General features: G+C 37.4%; 1 protein-coding gene across 4 annotated transcripts in view; it reads left to right on the plus strand.

The window, feature by feature from the left end:
• CWF19L2 (CWF19 like cell cycle control factor 2) overlaps positions 1 to 15987 on the plus strand; it is a 59157-nt gene that overhangs the window by 41122 nt on the left and 2048 nt on the right. For all 4 annotated transcript variants that reach the window (XR_003250456.1, XM_026045608.1, XM_026045607.1 and 1 more), the window contains exons 13-17: positions 7279 to 7491; positions 8612 to 8728; positions 9765 to 9920; positions 11479 to 11559; positions 15056 to 15157. Coding sequence is in view for 3 of the 4 variants with exons in the window: in XM_026045608.1 (XP_025901393.1) it covers positions 7279 to 7491; positions 8612 to 8728; positions 9765 to 9920; positions 11479 to 11559; positions 15056 to 15157 (669 nt within the window). In the remaining variant the exon portion in view is untranslated. The remainder of the gene's footprint in view (positions 1 to 7278; positions 7492 to 8611; positions 8729 to 9764; positions 9921 to 11478; positions 11560 to 15055; positions 15158 to 15987) is intronic.

The raw sequence follows: 15987 nt of genomic DNA on the forward strand, positions 1-15987 counted from the left end.
TTTTTTTTTTTTTTTTTTTTTTTTTTTTTACATTTAGGGCTTTTAGTTAATAATCAGCTTATATTAATCAGCTTATATTGTTCGGTGTTTGGCAGCCAGATGGCTGTACAGCCCTTAAGGTCTTTGGCCACCCTGTGGTGATGACCCAAACTGCCTGCCCTACTCCAGGGTGGTTTCTGCCGATGTGAGCTAAGGGGCCTGGGCAGTTCCCTGTCGCCATCAGCGTTGTCTTGGGCAGCACATCTGCCGATGCGTCGTGGTAGTCACGCCAGCGATGTGGGTCCACCTTCAGTTGTGGCTCGAACTGTTCTTGGTTCCTGCCAAGCATTTAGACTGGAATACAGAACTGCTCTTCAGAACTGCTACTCTTCACCTCATGGATTTTCCCAGTGCTTCCATCACTTTAGCAGCCTGTGTCATGAAGAGAAGGTTTCAGGCACGTAGCTGATGTGGTGAAAGAAGGAATGTTGCCCTCATAGTGTCTCCGGTGGGACCCGAGTGAGGGAGGAAGGCGACACATGCGTTGCTCTGCCTTGCCACAGCTGAGTGCTCTGCTTGAGATGAGCGTTACCCTCGCAGTGCTTAGTGATTTAATGGTATTTCGAATGACATGCAGGCTAATTATTGTGCATCTTTGAAGATAATGATATAATTGCAGCTTTGTAAATGGAGATGAGGATGTAGAAATATAATAGGAATGCTGAAAGAGAAAGGTGTAATTCATGAAAAGATTTGGCTTCTTAAATGGGACTTGGAAGGAGTGTGAGTACCTGGACCCCAGAGCACTGTCCTTGAAGTCTCCATCTAATCCCATGGGCTGCTGAAGGTCGGTATGTCCTTACCTCATGCCCGACTCCTGCTCAGATTAATCATTTCCTGCTCAGATTAATCATTTCTGGAGCCATGTTCCTGCCAGAATGTCTGAGATGTTGTGTTGAAGTCGTGCTTGTCCTGCTAAATCTTGTCCCCATCGCTTTTTTTAGGAACTCTCCGAGATATGATGGAGGAAATGCTGTTTCCTCCTGATTTGTTTATCAGATGAGGCCATGTTTTAAAATTGGGTCAAAGTGATCTCAGATTTATCAGTTTCCATTTGCTCTTTCCTAGATGTGGTTCTGATATAATCCTGTTGTGTTTGGGGGATTTCTGTCCTGTTGCTTTTTGGCTTTTTGTTGACAACAGGTTGATGTAGACTCCAGTTATTTTATATAATTCAAAGTAAAGACTGTGCAGTGGCAGTCCTGGGAATGCTACCAATTGTGCCAAATATCCAAACATCTTGAAAAAGCCTAAAATGATTTATTTTCAGAGGTAAGGGGAAAAAAAGCTTTTTTAAAAACAAAAATGGATACCAATCTTTTGCTAGATTGAAAGAATAGGCCTTAAAAATATCTCGTTCTTCCATATATTTATTTTTCTTTTTCTTTCCTGTCGGAAATAACACTGCTAGTTTTAGCTCTCTTCTACTTGGAAAGTTGATTGGATTTTCACCGCTAGATAAGCCTGATTTTTTACAGAACCTTACAGAACTTCCCAATATTCTGTGGATTTTTTTATTTTTCTGTAAAGATTTTTTTGGGGGGGAAGGTTGGGTAGTGGCTAGACTTATGGTATAAAGTGTATGTGAGAGATTAGGTTTCCACTGCTGTTTCAAATAACTTTTCTTTAGTTCCTTGTGCCTTTTACTGTTAGGAGAGTCTGGCTTGCCCAAATTAGCGCTGGTAGAATTTATCTAATTCTTTCATTTAAATGAGTAGATGCTTGTGGTATATTTAAGAAACCGATTACCTCCGCAGAAATTAACTTTTATTTATTTTAATAAAATTTATTTTATAAATAAAATTTATTTTATTTATGACATGAATTTTGTTAACACAATTTTCTTTTTTTGAAGAGATTTTACTATAAAAATGTAAGGATGAGACAGGTTAATTTTAGGAATGTTAATCAGACCATTTCAGTTTTAGCTATAAAGTCATTTTATTTAAACCTTTTTATAACAATCTGTAACATTTAAACATTAAACTTTTTTTTTTAAGGACAAGACTGTTATTAATGTTGATAACCTTCATTTATGGATTTAGTGAAAAGATATGCTGATATCATAAATTTTCCCCCAAAAAAACAGTATTTGCATGTTGCCTTTCCTTGGTTCAGAAGTCCATAAATTGGAAAACTCCTTTCAGCTTTACTATTTTTTATTTGCTGTGCAACTTGCCTATTGCACATCTTTGTATTTCCATCACCATAAAACAAAATCATCGTCTAAAAGCAGTTTAAAAGCTAGACTACAAAACCAGAAAACACTGCTGCTGCTGCTACTCTTATGTAATAAACCTATTTCTTTGCTCACATGCGGAAGCCCTAGTGGCACAATATTTAATAGACATGATAAAACTCTTAGAAAGCTCTTGTGTGCTCTTGTTTTTTTTCCATTCTTTCCAAGTAAGTTAGTTCTGCGTATGTTTTATCTGTCCTAGTAACTAGTGATAGCAGAACATACAGTTTTTGTTCAACTAAAACAACAAGGAGTTGTAATGCCTCTGTTGAACAATACTGTGTTGTGGGTTATTTCTTGCTTGACCTGCACTGCCCTACGTTAGTCCTGCCCGACTTTCCTCACAGACATTATTTCTAATGTTTTCCTCTCAGTGACATTGACAGGCTTTAATAGCACTCTGTGCTGGTGCTGTTGAAATCCTTTATACTGTAATGGTATGCTTAGTGTGCTATTGATTTCACTGCGAGATATGTTTGGAAAATGCTACCTGTGTGTTGAATTTAACATACGACTGTCTAAGTCTCTGGTTTTACAGAGATTGGACTAGTAATAACATTAGCATAAAAATTTGTTAGTAATTTGACCTTGGAAAACAGTCTTTCTGTTCTCAAATAGCATTTGCGGAAGTGATTTTTGTCTTGAATAATAGGTGCTAAATGCTGGCTAAATTTAACTATGAGGAGATGTACTCGTATGTCACCCAGGTTTACATTCTAAAGTAATAGTTTATTCATTTTTTGTGCAGCTTCCCGAAATATGAGTGCAACATTCCACAAATATTAACTCTGTCAGTTAAAATCGAAGACGTCAGTGTTGCCATGACAATTCAAAATCGAGCTGATASGTTTTAAACAACCTATGGACTTTTCTCACAAATTTTCCAAGCACATGCACTTTTATTAAGCTGTGTGGAAGTAACTTTAAATACAATTGTGTTAGGAAAATAAGAAAAGCAAAAATTCAATAATTGCATACAAAATAAATAAAATAACTTTGTAAAATATGTGTGCAAAAAAAAACCTGAAAAAAGCACAATATGAAAATGTAGGTACATTTTGTTCCCATTGTATTTTTTAAATTGCRTTTAATGGGTTTTTCTGTTTTGTCTCTGAATGTTCAGAGAGAATTTAAAGAAAAAATGTCCCTTAAAGATGCATTATGTAAGAATAATCTACCATGGATGGAGGGTGTCATCTCTTGAGATTTACTGCCAGTGTAGCAGTGACAGGGAATTCTCGAACGGGGCTTTCTTTGCGAGACACGAGGCTGGAGGGCTCTCCCGAGTCAATAGAAACYGCCTGGTCGGTGTAACATTAAAGTGTGATATGGAGTCGTGGTGACCTGCGCAGCCAGATGAGGCTGCCCTGGATGGGCCTGGCAAAGGGCTGGGATGGAGAGAGCCCCAGGGCAGCGGCTTTGGGAAGGTGCGGAATGAAGCAGGGCCTCAGCCCTGCGAGCACTGGGGGACTGATGCTGCTCTGGAGACCCCAGCTCAGGAAAGCAGCTTTGCTTCCCTTTTGCATTAAGTCATTCATGAATGGTGTATTATGTGATGCCTCATGGAATGTGTTCATATTTTTCATGTTAATCACCATGCCAGGGATGTTACCAGCAAATGGGATGTCATAGTTCTTCATTCCCTTTTGTGCGGCCAGGTCTGATTCCTGGTCTTGGAATCCCTGTGCTGGATGTGTGGAGATCTCTCTTCCTTTTCTGAGGAATTTCTGCCACATTTATCWTGTATCAGAGCTGTCCTAATGAAAGTCCAAAGAACCCTTTGTGTTCCTGAKCCCTTTGGATGCTCCTCTGACCATTGTTTAAGTGACCGTGAGTGTCCCTTTTGGCAAGGGGAAGCAAAACTGTGCTGCTGTGCCCGTCGGTTAAGTCAAATTTTTGTGGATTATGGAAATTAGATCCCCCGTTAGATGCGTGGGAGAAAGTTCATGGTTGCCCAGTCATGCCACAGGGAGTAGGAGGCTACATCATTTCCCTGGGTGCCCAGAGTACTGGGGCTGCCTCTGCGCTTGCTGGTAAATCCATGAGTGCAAAGAGAGGAGGACAAGTTGGAAAACASATGGTGTAGGTGAAGAATGAACACGGCATATAAACTCAGGCCAAAAAAATGAAGTGGGAAAGAGAAGACAGAGACTGTGAGGATGATGCATCTTGAAGGGAGTCAGTTTAGGTCAGCTCTTTTTGCTCACTGTCTGGGATTTTTACATGATTTTTACAGATGTTTGAATTTCTTATATTAACTTTGTTAATACAGGAAAATTCAGGTAGCGTTATTACCTAAGTCCAGGTGACCTTTTTTAGTACATCCTAATATAAGATTGAGAATTAAAGTGCCTGCCTGCCTGTGTCCCTGTGCAGCACCTGGAGCGTGGGTGCAGAATGAAGCAGCAGGGAGAGAGCAGAGTTCCCACCTTCAGCAGTGCCTCAGCTTTCCCAGTCAGCAGGTGCGATGCTTGACCTGATGCTGTATAGCAACATTACAGCAACTCTTTATATAGGGAGCAATTTTTTTTTCTTTTAGACCTGTTCTAGTTCTAACTGTTTTCTGAGTGAAATAAATCATTTTAAATGATTACTTGCTTCCCTTCTGGCATTTTGGCAGACACTTTAYTGTTGTTCTTTCAATTAGCATGTAACTTGTTTGGAGGAACTTTGTTACAGCCACATAATGCAGTTGGCATAACACAGCAAACTCCTTATTGTGGAAAAGCAAGAATATAAATATTTGGAAAAGGAATTCCCTTTTTCTTCCAGAAGGAGTTATCAAAAAGCCAATATTTAGAACATTAGTAAATGAAAAATACTGCCTGAACTGCTAGCAGCTGTGGTTTAATGTATTTCTGTGCTAACCCATTGCTTTGTGGCATTTGTGATGTTTAATGGAAAATTATATTTAAGAAATTATGCTCTTAATAAGAATATTTTCACTGCTGCTGGCAAAGAATGTGTTAATGATGTTCACTGCTAGTCTTCCAGTATCACAGACTCTGTTTTTTTATAAAAGACTGCAAAAATATTGGTGAATGAATTTCCCAGTTTTTACACTTAATTTTAGTAGCGTAGATGTTTTTTGTTGGATGATATTTTTATCTATTTCTAAAATTTTGCGCTTACTAAACTATTTTGAGGCCTGCAGCCAGGATACTGGAATCAAAGCGGAGCTGCAAAGAAATTTTTGATCTTTCTTGTTGGCGATTGTTTTCAGAAGTAAAGATATATCCCATCTTAATACTGTTTTAGTATTTAGTAAAGTCATCTAGAGAGATCTAGAGAGCATATTGCTAAGAAGCTGTTGGTCCTTGTTAGAGTATTGCAGTATTTGGGAAAAATAAGAACTGTTATTTCTGGGAGAAAGTTGCTTATCTACCCTGCAGAAAGAAGTCTTTTTTTTTTAATCTTACTATCTAAACAATCTATCCTGTTCCTGGGATACTGAGAAGTTTTCTATTTGAAGACTTAGTTTCAATAACAACAGATCACAGTTGTATTTAATGCAACTGTTATCTGAATGGCTAGCTCTGAACATGTCAGGAAGGGAGACCATTCCAAAGCATATATATACTTTGAATTCACAGGGAAAGTGAATGAAACAGTCCTGTGCTGTGATGTCGTGCATATAAATACACTTCTTAGCGAAATAGCAGAGAATTTCCATCTTGGAAAAGAAACCTCTTTGATCAGATTTCAGCAAGTAATAATTCTGTCTTGACACCGTTGACATTAAAACTGATTATTTTTCTACTATTCTTATTATTTTTAGATTTAGGAGCCCTGTGTAGTCAGAGAGGAAGGGGATATTTAGCAAATTAACTAGGAAATGAATTTATTTTTATACTTGGGTGCTAATATTTCATTTCAGAGTACTAAATATAAGAATAAGTTACAAAAGTGTTCATTCTGGGAGGAAATACGACATTGTTGTCTTTGTGGGCAGAATGCCAGCTTGAGCTGAAGTATCTGGGGTGATGTTTCACGAATGATATCATGAAGTGATATCACCTGCTAAGTCCTGATATAGGCATGATTTAAGCAAGATGACTTTTAGGTTCCATTATCATCAGGAAAGATTGAGAGCCTAATGCTGTACCAAACAAACAAACAAGAACCTGCATTTGGTGAAGCCGATTTTTTTATTTGTTTGTTTTTCCCTTCATCCCATCACCTATATATTTTACCCTTCTTTCTCTCCGATCACTCTTTCTCTCTGCAGTTGCCATCATTTCACCTTCTTATCACCTCCCTTATGACCTCCTATCACCTTTAGTGTCTCTAGTTCTTGCCTATGGACACCAGGCTGTCTAGGTGAGAAATACCCGGTGTGTGTTGGTTCCTGTAACCAACCTTCCCCACTAGCTGACTGTGTGTACACAAATGTATGTGGTATGACTTTGTACCTTAATAGTTGGGCTCATTATCTAGGGAAGAATAAATATTGAAAATGACTATATTTTTGCCCCAGATGAACTTAGTGCTATTGGTTTGGAGTGTACAGTTGCAGGCATGTGTTTGCAGAATATGAACATGGGGTGCAGAGTCACGGTCTAGTTTTCACAGCAGATGATTTTTATGGACACTGATAGTCATAGTAAGAAAGGAGGAGGGGGAGAAAAAATAAAATATATAAACTGTTAATGAGACTATTTTCTTAATCAGCGTTAAAAAAAAAATGCATCTATTTGATGCTTAGGCTAGTGTTGAAATTCACAGTCCTGGAAGGAACCTTACTTACTGGAATGTAATAATATACTCTGCTCACTACTGTCACACATCTATACGTTTAATACCTGTGCTAAGATTTTTGATAACTGCTGTCAAGATTTGTACCTCGTAATTACCCATCTTGCAGATGGCTCGTGGCAAGGAAGGGTACTGCAACCATTCTTTACACTTCAATCAGGGAAGGATATCAGAAAGACCTTAGTAATTCTTCATGCCTATATTTATATATATGTAATGTGCAATTTTACTGTGTATCTTTTCAGCTTATGGAAAAAACTGACAGAGAGTATTACACCTTGGATGACATGTTTGTTTCCAAAGCAGCGAAAGGAGAGCGTAGTGGGGAAGAGGAAGAAAGGCAAAGGAGGAGAGCAATTCACGAGCACCAGCAGCTTGCTGCAGCCATGGAAAAGTGTCCCTATTGTTTTCATAGCAATGAGCTTTCTAAACATCTTATTATTGCACTTGGCACCAAGGTAAGAAAATGGCAATTCAGCACAGAAGTAAAAATAAAAAGAAATCAAGGAAGGCAGTGTTCAAACTGAAGTACCCAAAATTATGAATAGAATCATTTATTTCAAATGATTTATGGCAAGTGTAAGGTAAATAGGATGCAGTCAGTTAATTTCAGCAGCTCCTTAAGGGCAAGAGAGAGAAAAAGTGCGAGTCTGTAATGAACAATAAAGTTCAACCTCTGCCTTGTGGAAGGCAGAGAAGCAGTGATGAAACACCTGAGTGCAGGGATTAGTGTGTGGGTGGATTTGTGGAAAACTAAATCACACGGCACAGGAGGAAGTTTAAACTGGTTGAGAAATGTGCCTCAGTGATACCGAAGAAACTTAAGTAGAGAATTCTGTTTTTAAGCCTGAAGCTCTTTAGAAGGGCAGTGTTTTGTACAGGCAACCTGCTTGTTTCTGTTGGTACTTTTGAAAACATATGTACATACATATTTGGATTCATAACATCTGAAATGCTTTAATACAGACATTTTTATTATTTTTTCTCTGGTGTTGTCATTCATTTTTGATATTTCTCACTTGATTTAAAAACATTTTATAAGCCAAGGAATTAAATACCTAACTTTAAGTGTATTTTAATGCAAGCTTGTTGTAATGGACTAAACAGTAATTTTTTTTTTTTTTTTTGTAATGGTTAGGTTACTGGTTGGTCTAAAAGCTTTGCTGCTGCCTTGTCAGTGGATCTGCTGTGTGGATGCTACTACTACATTGCAGTTACTGATGCATAATGCCAAATGTCCACCCAGAATGCTTGGGATTTTTCCATGCTCATTGCTACCTTTGGAGCTAAGATTGCTCAGGGATTTTATTGGATGTGTTTTAGTAGTTGCTCTGTTTAGGGTCTTACATTTCTAATGAAGTTCTCTAGCAATTAACGTGTCTAGGCAAAGAACGGAAAGAAAATTAAATAGTTTAAAAGTCTTATTTTTAAATTGTAAGATTCCTATTAGCTTGCTCTAATTAGAGGATGAAGGCTTTAGTTTGAATGTAACCAGAGTAATATATTTCTTGGAAACCTTTCCATTGGTAAGGCTAACTCTAGAAAAATGGGCAATCATTTTGTGTCTCCTTTCTGCAGGTTTACTTGTCTCTGCCAAGCGGTCAGTCCCTCACTGAAGGCCACTGCCTGATAGCCCCTCTACAGCACCATACGGCAGCCACTCTGCTGGATGAAGACATCTGGGAAGAAATCCAGGTCAGCAGAACATTTCCCACAGCTGAGAAACAGGCTCATGTGCTAAACAAATTTTAAAAAAATATTTATACGCTTTTGAAACTATCCTTGTCATAAATAATTTTCACCTCTTCTGTGATTCCACTATGGGATAGAACATATCTCACATGATGGATGAAAACTAGTAGTAAAAAATTGAAGGGGAAAAAAAAAAAAAAAAAGGAGAGGAGATACTGGGTAAACATCAAAACATTTCCCATTATAAGGGCTACATAAAGTTGTCTACGAGCAATGCAAAACTCCTCTACAGCACTGAATTTTTTTTTTCTCCTAATCTGAATTTGGATAACATGTCATGAAAAAGTAGAGGACTATTAGGACTATTTCATTCTTTCTGAGATAGGTGATGGCTTATTTAGAACATAGGGCACAATTTCCCGCCTTTATAAAGAGTTGAACTGAAATATATGAACTGAAATATATTTTAATTGCAATGCCACTATCCCATAAAGGGGAACTTTTAACCGTATGCTTAGACTAGATGCTTTGCAGTACTGCATTTTGTTCGCTTCTGTGTAGAGATGATACTTACAGCTATGACTTTCTTTAAGGCAGCATTAATACCTGCCTTAAAGGTCAAGCATGCAGGATGAAAATGTCATTTTTGATAAATCGTGTAATTGGAAGGAACAGAGGAAAGGATAATGGTATTTGGTGTCAATACAAGCCCAGACAATAACATCTCAGAAAGTGTAAGCTTGTGACGTACTGCTAAAGCCGTGTAGTTTAATGGAACATTACAGTTAAGAAGATTTTCATTTGAGTTGTAGAAAAGATTTGGTATTTATTCAAAATGAATTTGTACAGTAAACTGTATTGTGTCTTTCATGGGAGTTCTGTAGACTTCCTATGTTTATACTGGGAGAAAATGTTATTCACACTGAACTTATGTAATGTAGAATGTTTCTGGTGTGAATGTTGTGAATTTTATATTATAAAACAAATCTGAAAACTTTCAGAAGTTAATTAAAATCATATATATATTTTCTTCGAGCAGATGTTCAGAAAGGCTTTAGTGAAGATGTTTGAAGCTATGGAACTGGACTGTGTCTTCCTAGAAACAAACATGAGTATGAAGAAACGGTATCACATGGTGTATGAATGCATTCCTCTTCCCAGAGAAGTAGGAGATATGGCTCCAATCTATTTTAAGGTATAGGAAAATGTTTTATCTTGACATTTGCCTTTATTGTGATCCATCTTTTTCTAGAAAGATTTTTAATATTCAGGTAATATTTTTGGAAAAAAAAATTTTCTTCAGAAGAAATATTTCATTAATTTTAAAACAGACCCTGTAATGAAGTTATTCTGCTTTTTGAAGTTATCTGTGGAAAGGCTGTATGTTACTGTACAGCTCTCAAGTCCGACTGCATTGAGAAATACCCTAAGCTGCATGGCTCTCACTTAGTCACTTCTTACTTAGGTCCTTCAGTATTACCTTAAAACCCTGTATGGGCTTTAGCAAACATGCAGTTAGGAAATAGTGTCAGCTGTTCTAACAAATACGACCAATAGGTTATGTTGAAAAAATGCTCTTTGCCTCAATATAGTCACACCAACACACAACTCCTATGGTGCTGGGCAGGTGTTACCCCAATATTGCTGCTTTATTTCTTGCCCCGGTGTTCCAGCTGAGCTGCTCTGCCTCATTGCCAAATGGCTCAGTGTGCCCGAACTCTGCTTGTGACTTGGGTCTCTGACTAACACTAACCAGTGTGATAGATCTCTTCTCAATAACTTTTCTATTCTCATTCCACTGACCCTATTAGGAAAGGCTCATTGATTCCTCTGTACAAAAACTGAGAAACTGCAAAAAGTCCATGCTGCCATTAAACTTCTCAGAGATTGGGTCGTGATTGGATCCTGATTTGCTTTTTAGTGACGTTAGAATGAAATGGAGAAACTTTTGTATGGCAAATTTGAGTGTGCATACATATACTGATATTTGTAATTAACTCCTTTTGTTTGTACCTTAAGCTCATTTTTGCTTTCTGGAAATAAATCATTTTGATTTGTTTTCGATTAAGTGGAACAGTTGGTTTGAGTCTGATGAACAGCAATGCAGTAAGTTTTATCACATTTGAAACTGTCAAATCAGTTGATTTAATCCACTGTTGACTGTGCTTCAAGGGCTAGTAAATCTTATGTTTTCTATAAAAGAAAGATGACATTCAAAATTTAATATAATGCAATTTGGATAAACTTTCATTCAAAAACTTCCACTGTTCAAGTACACAGCAAATGAGATTTGAAGGGTTCCTGCACTGTATCTCACTTGTACCCACTTGCATATTATGGAGGATATAGAGATAACTTGAGAAATCTTTGAGCATAATCAGCTTTATTAGATGGATTTTCATCTTGGTTTAAAAAAAAAAAAGGCAAGGAGCTAATATAGTGCAATGAATTAATAAGGGCTTCTGTGTGACCTTATGAAAAAGAAAATGTGACTTTTTGGTCTCTGTTAATTTGAAAGTTTCTCATTAGAGATAATTCGTGTCAGGGTAAAGTTAAATTTCAGAAAAGAAAAACAGAATTAAGTAAGTTTTTATTACAATATTTCTATAATGTAGGTAAATTCTGGAAATAAGAATTAATTGGTATTTGCAGTGCAAAGTATTTCTTATAGTTCACTTCATTACATCAAAAAGTTCACTCTTTACTTGCTGTGTGAAGCACTGTTTTTACATTTAAATAAAATTATTTTACAGAAAGCTATAATGGAATCTGATGAAGAGTGGTCCATGAACAAGAAGTTAATTGATCTTTCTTCAAAAGATGTTCGGAAATCTGTAAGTAATCAAATGTATATTGAACACTGAATTTCTCTGCAAATTACTCTCATCCTAGTTATTAACTGTTTCAAAGAGAGAAGAAAGGGAACACAATTAGATTAACAGAGCAGGAGATGGCATAGACATGATGAGAATTAAGAGTCTGAGTGAGCTCCTAATAGACATCAGTGAAAAGGTTCCCATTTATTTCAACAACAGATGGGCTGAGCTGCAAGCATTGGTTGAGAACAAAGCTGGCATTTTGAGGACATATACCAACATAATTTTCTTGATTAATTTTAAGAATTAAGATAGATCAAAGGTTTGTAAATTACTTTGCTGAAAAAGTATCATGTAACATCTGCATTGACCTAGAATAGTCTTCTGTGTGGCTTAGATTGTGAAGAGAAGATATGAAGAGAAGATAGGAATAATGTAATTATTTTTCTAAAGCAGTACTCTGTCTCCTGGATACTAAACTGAAACATCTTTGTATACAGAGCTGTTAAAAGAACAATGCTGGGATTGTAAGGCTTAAAGATTGTTCCATCATTCTAATGTTCAAGTAAAATATATAATGTATAGACTTTAAGTCATGTGTAATTTACTACTAGGTAGTACTTAATTTTTGAAAATGTCTTTTAACAGCTATATTTGCAATAAAAATACTCATATAGGGGAGAGAGAGGAAAAATGCATTTTAATAATAACGATATTGCAAAGAGGGAGAAAATAAATGTAAAGGAATAACAGGGTTGGTGACTGGATAGTAGGAAAGGTTTGATATATTGTGATGAGTCAAACTAAATGAGCAATGGTGCTGTAATAAAAAAGACAAGCTGTTCTGCCATATAAGCAGGAAGGTCAAATAAATGCAGTGGGAGTCAGTTATAGGCCACCCTGTTCATATTAGTGAGTCCTCAGCTGGAATGTTTCAGTTCCATTTTTGTGGACACTGCACAGGTACCAAGGAGGAAACACAGATTACTAATTGGTTTAGGGTTTGTGCAGCCTAGGAAGGAAAAAAATGAAAAGGGATGGGATGTTGATTTTCATATTTAAAAGATTGCTTTAAAAAAGATACCTCTCAGTTCTTTGCTAGGTGCAGACGAGAAAGGGTTCCTTTAATTTGCAGCAAGGTCTTAGTGCGAAGACTTTGAACTTTAAGGTGTGTGTAAGCACAAAATAGCCTGGGTGTATTTTGGATTTCTTCTGCTCATTGATGTTTCAGAACAGAGAAAAACAACAGTGGTCACGGATGAATGAAGTATAATTGGTCAAGCCAGAGCATCAGAGTATTTGGTTTCTTTAAGATTCTTCGGAGTTGTACATTTCTGTGATTGTATTATATACCTGTTTGAAGGCAAGCCAATTTTCAGATTAAGTCAAGATACCACTTCAGGTTAATGAAGTGTATTTAAGTGTAAATTTTTATACAGTTGTGTTATTTTGATGTAATTTCCATTTCTGTCCTCACTTCTTATCATTTTGAGTTTGTATCTGTTTTTGTTCGAGAGGTTACTTCACTTCTCTTGTTAGCTTTACTGTTCTTAACTGCATGAATGCATCCCAGAGTCTATTTTGCCTTTCCTTTAGTTGAAAGTTATTGTGATTTGTGTGTGTTTTGTCCCCTGATCTGTGGGAAGAGGAAGGTAGAGAACTGATCCTGGATACTATTTGCAGGCATACAAAGGACAGCAGGATGATCATGAACGGTCAGCATGGATTTCGGAGGGGAAATCATGCCTAACCAACCTGAAAACATTCTGAGATTGAGACTGCTGGCTTAGTGGGTGAGGGGAGAGGGGTGGATGTTGGCTTGACGTCAGTAGGTCTTTTGACATTGTTTAGACAAGCCAGTGAAGGCTGGAGAAGTGAGCAGAGAGTTAGACTGAAGACTGTCTAAATGACCAGGCTCAGAGGGTTGTAATCGGTGGTGTGAAGTGTGGCTGGAGGCCAGTCACTTGTGGTGGCCTCCAGGCCTTGATATGGGGGTCAGTACTGTTGATTATCTTGATTAATGGCCTGGATGATGGACTTATCCACATTTTTAGTGAAATGTTTTGCAAAGTTGCCCCAAAGTTGCTGGGGTAGCATAAGATATCTCTTGAAAATACACTTCAAACAGACCATTGAACATTGTGTATTGTAGAAGGGAAGTTCCTTCTACATAGTTTGTGATGGAGGCTTCTGACTAGTGATCTTTGTGAAATGTCTTYCTGCAAGAAGATCTCCTGCAATTGATGGGTTTAGTTTTTGGGGGGAGGTGTTCGTTTTCCACTCCTGGGCTGTTTTTTTATCTTTTTGACATCATGTGTTGTCTTGGAGATATGGTGCTTTAGAAAATTGGTTTTGACTGTGTACAATATAAGAAGGATTCTACAGTGGTATTTTAACTTCACCCTGCCAGTGTTTGTGCAGATGGTCTGCTGGGCAGTCTGTTTATTTTTCTCATCTGATTTGGTCAACCTGGGTCTATTTTTGTGTGCCATGTGCAGCTGATCCCAGGGCAAAGCAAGCTCTGCACTTAAGTGAAGTTCTGGCACTACTAGAGCCAGTGGCTAAATTCCTGTTGGGATTTAGTGGGCCTGGGGTTGTCCAGTCTGTTTTGTAGAACTCAAGACAAAAATCCATAAATCAGCGAACAGTGGAAACATTTTGGTGCTTTATTATTGACAACTCAAGTGAAATGTGCTAAGAAGCCATGTGGTTATTTTAGCCAAAGCAAGCTGCAAGAATGCAGAGAACCGGGATTTGTGTATGCTCTTGAGCAGGCTATAAAAGATGATTTAGGGAAAATGGGGGCAAGATGTAAAATGTACACTCCTGTCTTAAGCTGTGGAATGTTAAAATGAACACTTAGGCTGCATTATGTAATTTGAATTACTTTTCCTTGGAAAACGTTGAAGTCCAGTGAAACTTTGTATGAAAGCAGATAAAATGCTGACTTGGGATTTTGGCATCCTTGCTGGAGCGGGTTTAGTGTTCCCAGGAGTTCCTGAGATGTTTCTTTTGTTTGTTTGTTTGTTTTGTTTTTTATTTTAATGTAAGAGAGGAGGCACAGGTAAAAGTTACATGCAGTGTAGATTTCTTGTCAGATCTTTTACGAATCTGAACAAATTATCTTTAAATACAGTTTTGATAGAGAATCTTTTTTTTTCTGAATGTCATGAATAGTGGAGGTGAAAATCTTCATAATTAAGAATGTATTCCTATCCAAAATACACCGTAAATAGGCAGTGCAGTATCCCTTTGGGGTTTAGTTTGGGTTTAAGCAGTTCTGTCCATACTTTCCCTGAAGCAGAGAGTCAAGTGTCCCTCAGCATTTCTGTCTTAACTGCAGCTGTGTTGCTGCAGTTGCTATCATGCACCCTCTTGGTGTGAGAGGTGCTTTAAAAGAAAGTGCAACGCTGTCACCTGTAAAGCCACTTTCAAATTCAGTAAATTGTGGGGAAGTTATTTGAGTATCTACAGTCTGACAAATGCCTAAAAACACTTTCTTGTGTGTGCATAGGTTCCTAAAGGATTGCCATACTTTTCAGTGGACTTTGGCCTTCAAGGAGGATTTGCTCATATCATTGAAGATCAACACAAGTTCCCTCATTATTTTGGAAAGGTAYTGTGGTGTGAAAGATCAATTTACCAGTTATTCTCTGTTTTGTAAAATATAAGTAGTTAACACAAGTGCTGCYAGAGTGAAGTCGCTTTGTACCTTATCACAGTGTATCTGATGACTTTTCTTAATGAGTCAATTTAACTAAACCTGTGAATAAGGGAACAGTTGCTTATTCTCAAGATTCCTGTGTCTATAGGAATCTAAATGTTAGCAAACACAGCCTACTCATACATCTTCTTATAGGTATATTTACTCCTGATTGTGTATATTAGGATGAACACAGATGCAGACTCCCAAACAACTCCCAGTGCAATGTAAACTTGGTTAAATCACTGTATTCTATGCTTATGTATGGCATAAAATCTGTGCCATACATAGGCATATGTATGGTATATTGCAGTCCACTGCATTAGATGCCTATGGAAAGGATGAGCTGCAATAAAATCCCAATTTCTTTATTATGGCATGGTAATAACTTATTTAAAAAGTCAATATTGAAAAAATGATGGGAAGGATTCGGTACTTAAAATTTTGTGTAATCATGTTTCTAGCAAGATATTTTCTTTCTGTAGTTCTCATTTTTACTTTGTTTTTTAAAACTTTCAATATTTACTGTGTGCAGTTCTGGGCTCCCCAGTATAAGAGGGACGTGGAGCTTCTCRAGAGGGTCCAGAGAAGGGCAACCAGGATGATTAAGGGAATGGAACATCTCTCGTATGAAGAGAGGCTGAGTGAGCTGGGCCTGTTTTCTCTCTGGAGAAGAGAAGGCTCAGAGGGGATATGATTAATATGTATAAGTTCAGGAAGGGAGAATGCAGGGAGGAAGGGGA

The sequence above is a fragment of the Nothoprocta perdicaria genome, unplaced genomic scaffold (assembly GCF_003342845.1).
Source record: "Nothoprocta perdicaria isolate Ctin4 unplaced genomic scaffold, notPer1 scaffold_404, whole genome shotgun sequence".
In the NCBI taxonomy this organism is placed as follows: Eukaryota; Metazoa; Chordata; class Aves; order Tinamiformes; family Tinamidae; genus Nothoprocta; species Nothoprocta perdicaria.